The sequence below is a fragment of the Apium graveolens genome, chromosome 3, assembly GCF_009905375.1.
Source record: "Apium graveolens cultivar Ventura chromosome 3, ASM990537v1, whole genome shotgun sequence".
NCBI classification, from domain to species: Eukaryota; Viridiplantae; Streptophyta; class Magnoliopsida; order Apiales; family Apiaceae; genus Apium; species Apium graveolens.
This window is the reverse complement of record NC_133649.1, coordinates 161265791-161280707: the sequence shown is the minus strand read 5'-3', so window position 1 is coordinate 161280707 and position 14917 is coordinate 161265791. Positions and strand designations below refer to the sequence as shown.

The 14917-nt window shown below is 33.7% G+C and overlaps 1 protein-coding gene across 2 annotated transcripts; it reads left to right on the top strand.

Annotated features, from left to right (window-relative positions):
- The first annotated feature begins 11353 nt into the window (after window positions 1-11353).
- LOC141710912 (bidirectional sugar transporter SWEET1-like) lies at window positions 11354-13890 on the top strand. Of its 2 annotated transcripts, XM_074513400.1 has the most exons (6): window positions 11354-11461; window positions 11646-11682; window positions 11921-12016; window positions 12366-12645; window positions 13075-13194; window positions 13321-13890. In XM_074513400.1, the coding sequence occupies exons 1-6, from the start codon at window positions 11425-11427 to the stop codon at window positions 13564-13566; spliced, it is 816 nt and encodes a 271-aa protein (XP_074369501.1). In that variant the 5' UTR covers window positions 11354-11424; the 3' UTR covers window positions 13567-13890. The 2 variants fall into 2 exon arrangements, with proteins under 2 accessions (XP_074369501.1, XP_074369502.1); XM_074513401.1 differs by lacking the exon at window positions 13075-13194.
- The last annotated feature ends 1027 nt before the right edge of the window (window positions 13891-14917 follow it).

Below are 14917 nucleotides of genomic sequence, written 5' to 3'. Positions count from 1 at the left end.
TAAAGCAATTCATTTTTTCCAAAAGGTCAGCGCGCCCGCGCTGTGATAGCGTGTGCCCGCGCCAGAATAGCAGGAGGAGCGCTGGGAGAGCGCACGGCCGCGCCATGCCGAATTCTGAGAATCCTGTTGCAAGTAGAAGATGGATTTTCTAGGCTTCTGGATTGATTGGGCTGCTATATAAATACTCTCTAAAGACGTTTTTAACAACGGAGACTAAGGAGAAGACGGAGAGAAGACCTAGGAGCACAAATACAACAAAAGAGAAGAAAAGCTTGTTTATACTTGTGATTCTTTAATTGAGTTTTAATCTTGGATGCTAGTTTTCTTGTTTGTTGAACCTATTACTCTTGTTGAACGTACTTTGATTATTATTCAGTTTATAAGGACTTAGTTTATTATATTATGCTTTCATCGGAACCCACAGTGATGATGATTTTGGTTATGGGCTAATCGTTATCGTGGGGTTCTAACGAATTTATTTATGGATTTCAATAGTTAATTTATGTCGATACCTTAGTGTGTGGTGATTGTATGATATCCTAGTATTGGTTGTGCTTATTCGTCTTATGAGCTTCGGGAACTTAAAAGATAGCGTGTTAATCTCTATTGAAGTGAAAGTGAATATAGGGGTTTATAACTTGCCATGCTAGCACAGGTTCATGTATTTGATATGTATGATTCGTTGGTAATTTTAACCATCTTAATTGCCATATATAATCATAATAGATAACTTGCACATTAAACTGTTATGTTGTCAAATTCTATAGACATATAGGGTCTCAATATAATTGGTGTATATTTAGCTTCTATCCCTTTTCTGGATGTCTGGTAGTAGGGTATTCGTACAATGAAAGTTGGCGTTTACTAGTTTCATGTTATCTGGTTAGTGTCATCACCATTGCATGCTAAGGTTAAGAACAAAAAGGTTATTGAATGAAGTATTTAATGAAGTTAGAATCCCATGTTTGTGTTATATAAGTAGATTAACCTTAATTTTATTAGCTAATAATAGTTAGTATAATCTCGTAGTTATAAACAATCTCAACTTGTTATCATCTTAGCATTGAATAATAACCATACCATTGTTGAATAAGTGCATAAATTGAATTTAACCTAAAAGAGTTTCTGTGGGAACAAACTAGAAATAATTCTATATTACTTGCGAACGCGTATACTTGCGTGTAATTTAGCGCATTTTTTCGTCCTAACAAGTTTTTGGCGCCGTTGACGGGGACTCGTGGTTTACTTTTAGTTTATGTGCTTGACATCAGTGGTCGTTACAGTTCACTGAATCGGATATTTTACTTACTTGTTTGTTTGTTGCTTTTTCAGCTACTCTAGAGAGCGTGTATGCTAACGCATTCTCGATCTCAGCTTCAAAGAGCGCTTCAGCTTTAGACTTAGGCTTTTCAGCAGTAATGTCAAGCTCTTTGATTCAAATGGCTACAAGAGCAATTGTCTTGAGTAGTTCAGCATTCTTGTTATCAACTGTACCATCATCATAGATGATCTTCCTTTGTTCCTGCTCCATCTCATGTGTCTTCAATTTACCATACAACTTCTCAAGTGTCATGGTCTCAAAATCAACTCGTTCACGAACAGATGAAGCCTTATTCTCCAAGTGGTGAGGTAGGACTAGCATAAACTTCCAAATGAATTCTCTCTAAAGATAAGTCTTGCCATGAATACTTAATTCATTTAACAATTTATTCAGTCTCTCAAAGACTTAAGTTATGCTTTCTCCAGGCAAGGACTTAAATGACTCATATTGCGAAGTTAATATATCCAATCGATTCTGCTTGACAATCTCAGTTCCTTCCATAAGCAGTTATATGGTCTTCCACATGTGCCTAGAATTCTCACAGACTATAATTTGGTGGCTCATATCATCATCCATCGAATCCACCAAAATAAGCTGCATGTCTTCATCCAAAACTATCAGTTCTTTGTCACGAGCACTCCATTCTGCTTCAGGACATGTCATTCTCATATTAGGAAACTCCGGATGATCCTTCATCGGCACATGTCTTCCTTCTCTTAACACTCTCATATAGTCTGGATTTGACACCCGAATATACAACAGCATTTTCTTTTTCATAGATAATATCTCGATTTATCGAACTGAGGAACCTTGATACTACTAACTTTCTGAGAACTCATCTTTTCAGATCTGAGAAAAATTCGCGATATACCGTCTCAAAATATGATAACCCAGTAAGTCAACAATACCAAGCTAGTCAGGTCAAAACCAACAAATCTAAATCAGATCTACACCCCAAAAGCACTCCTAAACTCCGTACAACCAAAACCAACAACAAAACTTGCTAATCTAAAGAATCAGGTCTGTATATCGATCAACAAGATCTGATACAAATTGTTTGGAGCAGAGGGGGGGTGAATGTATGTTCTTCGTTTTCTAAAATTAATTGCAGCGAAATATCAAAATTAAAACGAATCAAACACAGAACAAGGTTCTGGGTAAATATTCTTTTTATTCAAAAGTATAAATACTCGGATGTTTGCTTACAACTCCAAATACAAAGATCTAAAGCAAGAAATATAAAAAGAACCAAAACAACAAGCTATAAATCTAAGGTTCTTCTTATCACTCTAAAAATTAAAAGCTCCTATCAAAAGGTATTAAATACAATCAAGAGAATTTTAAATAATGAGTGTTACAAGTTTGTAAGGCTTTAAATGATGTGGAATAAATTGGAAATGACCTCTCCTTGTAAAATCAAGCTTTTAAAGAGTACTGAGATAAAATTTCAAGAGTTTCGCACTTTATAAAAAAAATGGAGGAGATTCAGATATAGTTCCTGTTGATTGATTATATAAATTGGTAGGCTGGAGAAAGAAGGACACGTGGCTGATTTTAGTCCATACATTTTGAATTTACAGCTTTGTAAATTGTATCCTGCGACCAGAGAAAATTAACTTGCGACTAGAAAAACCACGGCCCGCGACTCACTATTTTTGATTTGGATTTGATCAACCTGCGACTTTCTCGAAAATATTCAGCCATGATGAGGGAAGAAGAATGTAACCGGAGACTAAATTTCATGTTGTAACTGTCACCTTTTATACCTTTACTTGCGACTCAAATAGAGCTGCCAGAATGAGTTTTAATATTAACAACTTGTGACTGTCAAGTTCTTTTTCACTCAACTGGCGACGAGTAACAACAATTCACCAACCTGCGCCGAGTAAAAAACAATTCATTTGCTTTTGAATTCTGTGTTTGTATAAAAGAATAAACACAGGACCTTTGTTTTATATTCGAGTTAACCACCCAAGGCAGCCATCTTTGTTTTATAGTTCGAACAACATGCAAGCACAGGAGGGAGTATTTATTGCACACGCAGGAAAGGACCGCAATGGCGCGTGCGCGTCACGCACGACACATGCTCCTGGTTTCAACCAATTCGAAGCACTGCCATTTCTTTGTACAAATGATTTTCATTTGTTTTCTTTACTCAATCTGTTACTACCCAGGAGCCCACCATGTGTGATTTACTATCTTCACAATTTGTTTTGCTTTCTCTAGAAACTAAAAATCGCCTGGTTTCTTTGTTTAAATAACAAACAAGTCTGCCACTTGTTTTATTTTCTATTGCAGAACACAAAAACAATTCATGTTCACTTTGCTTGTGGGTCCTGCGTGTATCCAAGTTGCTAGCCATGCAACTCAATTCTATCATGTACAATATGATCATTTTTGGCTTCTTTTTCTTTTGCATTTGTACATTTCCTTTTGAATTCGAATTAAACACATAAATTTAGTTTATTTTATTAACTTAATTATTTTATAAAATAAACTTAAACATAATTTATATAAATAAATTATTTTAGATTTATAAAATAAACTTATTTAAAGTTATAAAATAAATTATTTTAAATTTATTAAATAAATTATATTAGAGTCCATTTAATAAATTAATTTAAGTTAACAATTAAACCTAGAACTTGGCCAATTCCTCGAGTTGTTTAGTTGTACCCTTCTGTATCCTCAAGCCATTTAATTTCCTAATATCCGGGATTTTGTACAAAAAATATTTCCAATATCCGCGAGTACAAAAACCACTTAACAGTATTTCTAAAAATAATACTTCATTTCCTTTCACGGACCACTGACGTCTAGTGCACGGGTCTGTTTCACAGACGACTAGTTCCGCTCCCAGGCCTTCGTATTATACCCGTATAAACCACTGTTAAGTCTTCTACCAAATATAACCAACTACACTGGAAATCCTTGAGGCCTTCATACTGATCCTGATAACAACTTTGAATGACTCCAACCTTATTCCTCCGATGCCTGAACATATTAATGAACTTCATACGGATCACTATTGACGTCTTCTTCACTGCATCTAACTAAACCTTTAGTGTATATGCCCAATAAACAATCTATACTGATCCTAGTGGAACATAGATTATTTCAAAGTTTTTTTCCTGTGTTAAGTTATCCAAAGTAGTATTGTTGAGTTATACATACACCTTCAATCTTGCTCAACACCTGTTTTTACAAATAATTTCTACAATGTCTTTAATTAACTAGCATCAACTAATTGGATGAAAAATATAAGCTTAACAGTATTAGCCTCGAAAGAGACCTTCATGACTTCTTTGTAATGATTTTTTTGACTTGAGCTTATGAAGTATCTTTATTGGCTATTCATGATTTCATTGACTGAACAACCATTTTCTTTTTCTCTCAATTTTTTGGGGGAAGTGTGGAGCTTATTGTTCAGTACTATTAATAGTTGGAAAACAAAAAATTAAGTTACATATTACGGCTCCGTTGGATTTCTGAGTGGGTTGAATTCGTTATTTGTAAAAGTAACTCACTTGAACAAAATTTGGAAAAATGGTCCACTACGCCACTTCAAGTGGCGTTGGAGTTATGCTGTACCACTAGAAGTGGCGTAGTGTGTATTTTTTTTCTCTTCCCCTGTTACCCAAGTTAACCGATCCTCAAACTTAAAATTCATGTTAAACAAAGGTTTTGATAAGATTAAAAAGCATAACATATTCTTATAATCTAATTTTTTTTCCTAATATTGCAGTAGAAGTACAATACTTCCACTTGACAGAAAAAGTTCAGGGAAAAAATTAATGAAGATACATTTGTTGACACCTGAAAATGGTTCCTTAGAAGGAAATGTGAACTAGTATAATGAAAAGTGATTTTTAAAATTTTTGAAAATATAGTTATTTACTCCAAATTTTAAATTTTGTAACTTTATACTGTAATATTTCTGCACTACTTTGACAAAAAAATATTTAGATCAATGGTTTTTAGCCACCCGAAAATGGTAAGAAAGTAAGAATAATGTTAGATAAGCTCTCAAAAATAATACAATAATTTGAGAAAATGCAGCGCCAGCCATCAAGGTCACATAAAACGTGAAAAAGATATGTCCTAAGTCAAATCATGTATGAGGATTTAGGAATAACTTTTATGTAATCTGTTTTGATTTCATTGGTATTAGTAAAAGACTTGTTTTGTTTTTATTGCCGGCTCTATCTATTTAAATGTTTAAATAAGATATACCACAGTTTAGAGTAAAGCTTTTTATGGATTATGATGAGATCATAATAATGAGACCTAAAAGATGATAACTCTAAACTTAAATAGTTCCTGGTCGTAGGATTACTAACTGGTAATTAATAATCCGCAAAGATCGGTACATACTATGTTTGCTTTATTATGAAGGATGTCTGTTCTCATAGACATTTGTGTGGTGACACTATAGCTAGTATGTAAGTGCTTATTATAGAATAAGTTCACTGAACATGACTCATACAGCTGAACAACTGATGGAGTTCACTCACGTGTCAGCAGTTGTTCACATAGTGATAGTTGTACAAGTATCCTTAGACTTGAGGTCATCATAGTCATCTTGTGTACACTGAACTATGCTTTGGTTTAGTTCTTAGTCTCAAGGGACAATTATACGGGCTCTACTGGGTATAGAAATTTGTACACGAAGATAGTGTATGATCAATAAATGATCTACCCCTTCCAGTGAAGGAAGAGAATGTTCAATGTTGATCCACTTATATTAGTTCAGGAATCTCTGGCCAGAGTGAATGAAATTAGAAAGGAGTTTCTAATTTACATTAAATAGAACTAAGCATAGTGAATGGGAAAACAAGTGATTAAATAAGATAGGCTTGACACAAGTTTCATGCCTTGTATTTAATCGTGACATTGCAGGGTAGAAGGAATTAATTGTACGGTAACTATTCACTGAATAGGTTCTTGGCATTTTAAGCAGTGAATTCGTATTATCCGGATAGTCGCGATATGCTGAGAAGTATCCCTCACGATGTAGAATAAATATGATTAATTAATTATATTTAATGAATTAGAGAATTTATATAAATAATGATAAAATAGTTTTATTATTATTTATTTCTACTACCGGCTTAATATTGAACCTACAGGGTCACACCATAAAAGAGAATGATTTAATGGTGGAGGAATTAATTAATAATGGCTGATAATTATTTATTTATGAAATAAATAATTAATTGACAAATTTAATAATTGATTAAATGAGATTTAGTTGATTATAAATTAATTAAGAAAAGGTTCTTAATATTATTAAATAAGAATTTAATTTTTGGAAATTAAATCAAGAGAGAGAATTATTTCTAAAGTGTTTAGAAAAAGGATTAGTAATTAAAAGGTGTTTTAATTATTAATGAGAATAATAAAGGATTAATAATAATAATATTTTATGGGAAAATTTTCAGTTGAAAATTTTTCCTATAAATATACTATTATAAACCCTATTTTTGCCTCAACCAAAAAGATTTACAAAACCCTAATTCTCTCCATCTCCTCCTCCTTCATTACATCATTTTCTTGGTGGATACCGGTGGAGTGCTTCACACCTGAGGAGCAGCTGCTAAGGATCTCCGCTCGTTGTTCTTGGATCGCCATTAAAGACCTCCATCTTTCCATTAACGTAAAGTTTCTTAAGGTAAATATACTGAACTACGAATTAAATATTATTTTTTGCATGGATCATGCAGAGGGTTTCGGTTTTTTTTTAAGATTTAAATTTACGTTTTCGTTGCGTTTATGTGCTAAAAATCCTTCAAAACGGAGTAAGAAATGTCAATTGCGCCCGCCTAGACAAATCTGATCGTGTAATTTTCACTATCATTTTAATTTAATTTTCACATTAATTCATAAGGTGGATGTACACAAAAGTAAGGTTACAAAGTCTTAAATTAATGCAAATTCAATTTTAAAAATCCTTACAATAACATAAAATCATAACAACATACTAACATCCCGTACAACATATTGTGAAATTGTGCTAAACAACACGGCTTATAAAAAACAACTACAATAATTGAGTACCCCCCATGAAACCTGGACTTATCATACACATTATCTCGTTAGCCCTTACTTTTAGATTGATAATCTAGATTCTCATTAAGGATATTCTAAATCAATAAGAAACGAAATGAATTCATTTTTTAAGAGAATACAATTTCTTAACTTTTACAAAAAGTAAAAAAATAAACTCGACTTGTCAACTTTTAAAAGTAAAGTCGACTTGTCAAATGAATGCATAGAACATGCCATGTCCGAATCTTCTCACAAATATGAAAAGTTAAAATAAGTACTGTGTGTACTTAAAGAAACTGCACATGTCATAAATTCACAAGAGTAGTCACATGCAATTTTTTTAAATGATTTGACAACTCAACTTTTATTCGCAAATCAACGACATAAATGAATACTTTCATCTTCAAATTTATTGCCCCAATAACATCAAATATTTTCACTACTTTATTGCACAATTTAATATCACATTTTAACAATATAAAATTCTGCCTATAAATATCTGCAAAACTATAAGTTATCAACTGAATTTCCACCTTTGTAGTATTACATTATCAAATTTCTGAGAGTGCTACACTCAGGTCATGGACAAGGGCAAGGGACACACAAGTTCTGATATTGGTAATAACGGGGAAGTTGGTATAAATGGACCGAATCTTAGGCACCTACTGAAGCTCAACGAGCAAAACTATATCTCATTAAGCAATTTGTTAGAAGATGCGAGGTATAAAGGTCGCACAAGGGTATGCCTTCCATGACAATGAACAGTTTGTTGGCTATGGGGAAATGCACTTGAAGTTTATAAAATCAACGATCGAGTATGAAGAAAAACATTAATAAGAGTTTCAAAGATGGTCACATTTGAAAGGAGGAATATGACTATGAGTTAAAGCAAATGTGTCAACACTACCACTTCATGGAGGACGAGCTTCAGATGAAGAAAAGGGAGTACGAGGATGAAGTCGCAAGGTGTAGGGCTGAAAAGATACGAGAAGAGGACCGGTAGTGGGATCAAAAATATGCGAAATATATTGTAAAACTGGGAGATTTTTCTTAAGGCCACGATGATGCTGGTATGGCTACAACCATATGCCATGGTACTCAGGGCCCCCACCCATTCCCATTGCGTGATACTCCGTCGAGTAAGTACACCTCGGCCCACGAATATGGGGAGGGAGGTCATATGCATACATCCCCTCACATACAAGAGGATGAGGATGTAGATGATGAGATTGCTAAAGACATTGCGGATCCAGAGTTTGATCAGTATGTAGTTAATCTTGCGGATGACTAAAAAATTTTCAGCTTGTTTCGTTATCCCCTATTTAGTTGCAATGTATTTTTCTCATTCTATGTTTACTTATTCGATGTTCGCTTGCAATGTAGTTTGTTCCCCATTTGAATGAAAAATGGACTCAATTAAAAGCAAGAGACTTTTGTACTATATGTGATAATATTCCCAAAGTTCATGACAATACTGATAACTTTTGAAACACTATCTTCGTTAGTGATGAAAACAAAAACATTTTTAATACATCCAAGAAAATGGCTTATGTGAACACAATATTTTCTCGACTACCACGATACCTTCTTTGGAGGTAGGAAAATCTTGAATATATAATTTTTCAATTAAAACAAAAATTACCCATTTCAAATACATTTACAACACTTCTGTAATATGAAAAAATTAATGCAACAAAATTATTTTCAAATTTTATGTACAACAAAATTTTTCGTTATACTAGTTCACATTTTCTTCTAAGGAATCATGTTCGGGTGTGATCAACAAATATATCTTCATTAATTTTTTACCCTTAATTGTTTCCGTCAAGTGGAAGTATTGTACTTTTACTGTAATATTAGGCCAAAAAAATAGATTATAAGGATATAATATGCTTAATAATCCTCTCAAAACTTTTGTTCAACATTAATTTTAGGTACACGCATCGGTTGGGTTGGCAAACAGGGGAAGAAAAAAATGTATATATATAATACACTCATGTGGCGCAACATAACTTCCATGCCCTTAAAGTGGCGTAGTGAACTATTTTTGCAACTTCCTCTTTAAAGTGGACTACTTTTATACCGTTTAGTTGAACTGACCCAAAAATGCAACGAAACCACATATTATTGTGTGGGGTCCTAATGTACTAACATTACAAGAAAAAATAGGCCCAATATTCTGACTATGTAATATTCGATATTAGAAAGAAGAAAAATAATAAAGGAACCTAAAATATATAAATGTTGGGTAAGTTACCTGAGATTTTAAGTTTTACCGCAGCATCTTCATTTAGCCTTATTTTGTTCAAGTAAAATATTGTTCTGCAAACCCTGAACTGATTCATTTTAAAATATACTACATAAATAATATTTTCTGAATCTGCAATAATATATTTGTTTAATCGCTGAACTCTACCTAAATAATTTTCACTTGTTTCAATACAAAATTGAGATGAATAACGCCCCTATTTCAGTTACATTAATACTATATAAGGTGAATTTTGCTGAAAAATCAATATCTTAGATAACTTATTTAAGAAATATTTAAGGTTCTTTATTTTATTTATTTATCTTTACATTCCTCTCCTTTTGAAACAGGGAATTATAGGGTGACCTATTTTTAGTACGTAAAGTTAATTGTTTTCTAGCTTTATCACAAAAATGCAAATTAAATTTTGTAATTCATGAAAAGTTCAGTTTTAATTTGGGTTTGAATTAGAATTACAACATTGAGATAGAATATAGTTTGTCTTTGCTGTCCTGTATAGTCGATTCTTCTATGGATTGGGCCAAACATACACCAAAAGAGAAGGAGATCCAGACAGTTACAATACATACAAAATATTGAAAGTAAAATTAAGTATTGTACTTGGGCCCTGACCTCAACTTATGTGAGCTTGTTTAACTAACACAGGTTTTAAAAAGAAAAACTTGACATTGATGTTAACCTCACAACTACGATAATAAATGTTAAAATAAGTAGTATATTATATTAATGTGTTGTTGTGATAATCTTATTTCATAAAGTCAAGGTTTATCATATTTGAGAAATTTAAAAAAGAAAAGGAGATCGTATAAAATGGCATGGATAATTGAGAGTACAGATAGATGCCTCATCTAGCTAGATTTTATGAAAAGAAAGAAAAAGTTGAATGTATGCAACTTGACTAGTACTCTATAAATCACGAATTCTGAATTCTTGGGCTTTTTGAATGCTGCCTCAATTAAGGGAAATTAGGAACCAAAGCAAAATAATATCACCACTGACGTTACTAGCTAATATTTGTTGTGTGGAGAACAAAATGATACCGAATTCTATTTTACTTGGACAAATACCCCAACCTATAGCATAGAAAAGGTTCATTTTTCAACTATGCATTGCTTGCATCACAGTTTTGTCAAATTGACATGATCTACTACCTAACATGCCAGTTTGATGATACATGAGCTACTTTATAAGATGGTTTGTGTACATTCTATATATAGAAGATAATATTTTGGGCCAGAATCGAATCCAAGATGACTAACACCTGCTCTATGGATTTTAAGAAAAGAAACAAACTACCACAACTGTCTTTGAAACTTGAACCAAGACTAACTCCTTGCATGCAAAGAGAGTTGAGTAGTATTTGGACGGCCAGGTTTCTTGTGTGTCAAAGGGCATTATTAAATTTGAACACTGAGACAAAATTCGGTTAAAGAGGTATTAAATATATATTCACATTGCAAAAAATGGATTTTCAAGCCATGTGCAATGTTAGGATATGATATGAAATAAGTTCCCATAATAATGTTCCTGTTTGGGTACCCAACTTGTTATGAGCTCAAGTTTGAATGAACTTGTTGAGGGTGTTTGCTCAAATTATGAGCTCAACTAACTTATAACTTGTTGAGGGTTTAAGTGGTAACTTGTGTCGTGTTGTGCATGTAGTTGATGCGGATATGTGAATCCGTTCTTCTTATGCTGTATATAAACCCCCGGTTCCTAATTGCATTGGTACTCTCCTATCTGTATATTATCTTACAATTCTCTCAAGTTTGAAGGATACACTGAAATGACAAAAACTCTGCATTCAGTATTTGGGATTTTTGGTGTGTTTAATTTTCTACTTCTCTTCTCAACTTTTATTTTTAATCCTTTCACTACTCTTACTTCTCTCTCTTAAATATACAACCCTGTACTTGCATAAGCTTCTTGGAAACTTGTAACGTGTAAGTAATGGCGCTTTTGTGTTTTTGGTTTTTGTTTCTTTTTTTTTTTTTTTTTTTGCAACAGGGGATTTAACTGGTTTGTTCCTATTTCTAGCACCAACGTAAGCATTCATCTTATCTATCCAGATATACTGATATATATTAAAATCTTCTACCTAAATCTTTCTTTCATTTACGTACACTTTGTAGTTATGCTTTTTCTTTGTACTTCTCTTTATGTTTAGGCCTTCTGTGATTACATAGGTTATATATTACTGATTCAACACCAATGCAGCTCCCTGCAAAATATTATTTCTCCATTTATTGTTTTGTTTTTGCGAAATTTCATGATCGGTACAGGGTTACTTTCAAAAGGATCATTTTGAACAAATCTACTGAGCAATTTTCGGGGATACCCTACTTAATGACCATGCTCAACTGCGCCCTTTCAGCCTGGTAAGATTACTTAGTTGCATTTTTCTGTGACTATCTTGCTGTACTTCAAATTTTTAAAACTCAAGAAAGACCGTCGCTATCTGCTGTCAAGCATTTGTATACCTTCGTATGCAGTTATTCATGATCAAATTGAAACTTTATTTTATTTATTTCCCTCTTTCTAAGCGATCATCTTTACATAGTCTTGAAGTAGAAGATTATCTAAGACTAAACTGTTAGTTTTGGTTGATGGAAGCATTCATATTCTTTGTTTTCTGTTGATGGAAGCATTCATATTCTTCATTTTTACTTGTTAATTGCCTTGTTGCACCTCTGCATCTCATGTACTAAAAACTTATCACTTGTATAGGTACGGGATGCCTTTTGTATCATCAAACAACATACTTGTTTCAGCACTCAATGGCACCGGAGCAGGCATTGAAGCCATTTATGTGCTCATATTCCTCATATACGCGCCTAAGAAGGAAAAACTAAAAATTCTTGGAATCCTTACCTTTGTTCTCACCGTATTCTGTACGATTGCATTTATCTCCATCTTTGTTCTCCACCATCAGAAGAGGAAGATTTTTTGTGGTTTGGCTGCGGCAATTTTTTCTGTCATAATGTACGGTTCACCATTATCAGTTATGGTAAGAAATGTTCAGTTATGCTATATTGTTGGCACAAATTCTTTTTACATTGTAGTTTGCAGTAATAAGCCTCATTTAAAATTCAAGTAGTGATATCGAAGTTTCTATAGATGATCATTTGCTTGACAACTAGGATCATGCAATTGATTTCCCTTTTTGACCTATAGTGCATATAACCTTAGTCTACTATTAGCTATTTGTCTATACATCTTCTTTGTTGGTTTATGATTAGGTAGTATATTGACATGTCACATGATAGTCAGCAGAAGAGGTGCATACACCTAAACATTCGGAAAGGTGCCCAACTATGTGATAGTTCATAGCAAGCTGTACGCAAGAATTTTTACAACCACTTTTTTGCTTCGAAAGAGAATTAAGTGGTTTTATGTTCGTTAGATAGACTAACACTTTCTGAATAAAAACGTGCAGAGATTGGTTATTAGAACACGCAGTGTGGAGTACATGCCATTTTTGTTGTCACTGTTTAGTTTCCTGTGCGGAACTTCCTGGTGTATTTTTGGTCTGCTGGGAGAGGACCTTTTTGTTGCTGTGAGATTTATATTTATAGTGTCTTGGTTCTTCAGTTTTAGTTGATTAATTTTAAATTATCTACTTATTTTCTTGTTGCAGTACTTCAAAAATCATTTAATGTATACATAAGTTATGGTGTTGCAGATACCAAATGGCGTTGGAGGCGGACTAGGAATAGTGCAGCTAATACTCTATGCTATTTATTACAATGGCAAAGGAAAATTAGCGAGCTCAACCAAGGATGAACCATCAATGGAGATGGAGTTTGCTAATCGTGTTCACAGGTCTCGCATTGATGGTCAGAAGCCCTCGAGTGGGAATGGCGGAAGCAGCCCAGTGGCGGTCACAGATGTAGCAATGATGATCAGAAGCCCTCGAGAAATTGAATAGGTTGAGTGTTTCGGTTCAAGTGTCGATATTAACTGTCGTGACACCCATGTGACTGTAAAAGCTTCCCCGGGTGCAATTATATGGCACATCTGTGACCGGCAGTATGTAGTTTTTTGCAGGAAATCAATTTATTGTGGTTGTCAGTGAGCCTCATGCTCATGGTGCTAATTTCTCATTTCAAACAATTGTAATCTATATATATATTTCAGTATTCTCGGTGACCTGTAAGGCCAAAACATATAATATGAGTTATGTTGTAACTAGCTTCCCTACATACATGTAGTATAATTGACCTTTGTGATTAAACTTGTGCTTTTGGATTGACATGTACCATAGCCATACATTAAGAAGATACTCGGACAAAACTAAGCGTATGTCATCCTCTGTTTTTTAAATTAAATTGCATTTCTTACTAACGGCCTAAATCAGCCATCAGACTTAATTTAACAAGAGTTAGCAGATCCTCGGAAAAGTATGATTAGCAAGATCCATAGCATTGCGAGCAAGGTGGTTCGCCACCTTGTTTGCAGATCGTTGTACTGAGATTTCTGCAGCTTACTCAATTAATCCTACCCTCATTTTTAAAACATGCAAATGAATATATCATAGATGAAGTACCTCTAACAGCCTGAACTACAGTAATGCAATCACAATGTGGATTTTCATGCTTGGCTTGAATTAATGTTAAATATTTAAAGTAATGTGAGAGCGAGAGCAGGTGTGTTGTGTTGGAGGTTGTGGAAGGAAAAAATCTAGTCTAGAACCATAAGGTATTTTTGGTAGAGATAGTCGTGCTGTTATGAGGACATAGTTCCGCACATGTCAAGCCCAAATCGGTTGTGCAAGGGACAGATTGTTAAATAACAAACTTTCAATTAACTTCATTACTATCTAGCCTTCTAGGAGATGTAAAAAAAAACCCAATCCATGAGAGCTTCACTTAGATTAGAGCAAACAATATCCTACTTATGCAGCCATAATGTTATCATTGTTTTTGATGTACTGTTTATTAATACTTCTGATTGTATTTGACAGGTTTGTGTCTTCGGACAGTTGGGAATAGGGTCACGAAAATGGATCTTTCTTTGCCTGTCGAAAGAAAGAACTGGTCTATATGTTCAAACTAATTTTGTAGTTTGTTTTGTGATTTCAATGCACAGAGATTCAGATACCAGTGTTTTTTTTTGTTAATGAAGGACGTTTGAGGAAGGATATTGTTACCAAAATCAGTTTCGTGCTGCCTTTTCAGTTATTTGATTGTTTCTCTTTACATGTCAGAAGTGATTACATCCGGAAGTATGGGACTTGACTGATGGGTAAGCTAAATAGTTCAAATAATTCAACCAGTTCA

Excerpts from the sequence above, each read along its gene's own strand:
- LOC141710912 (XM_074513400.1), top strand. The coding sequence starts at position 11,425 with ATGACAAAAACTCTGCATTCAGTATTTGGGATTTTTG. Across the intron at positions 11,462-11,645 it reads TTCAGTATTTGGGATTTTTG|GGGATTTAACTGGTTTGTTC; the intron begins GTGTGTTTAATT and ends TTTTTGCAACAG. Across the intron at positions 12,646-13,074 it reads GTTCACCATTATCAGTTATG|AGATTGGTTATTAGAACACG; the intron begins GTAAGAAATGTT and ends AAAAACGTGCAG.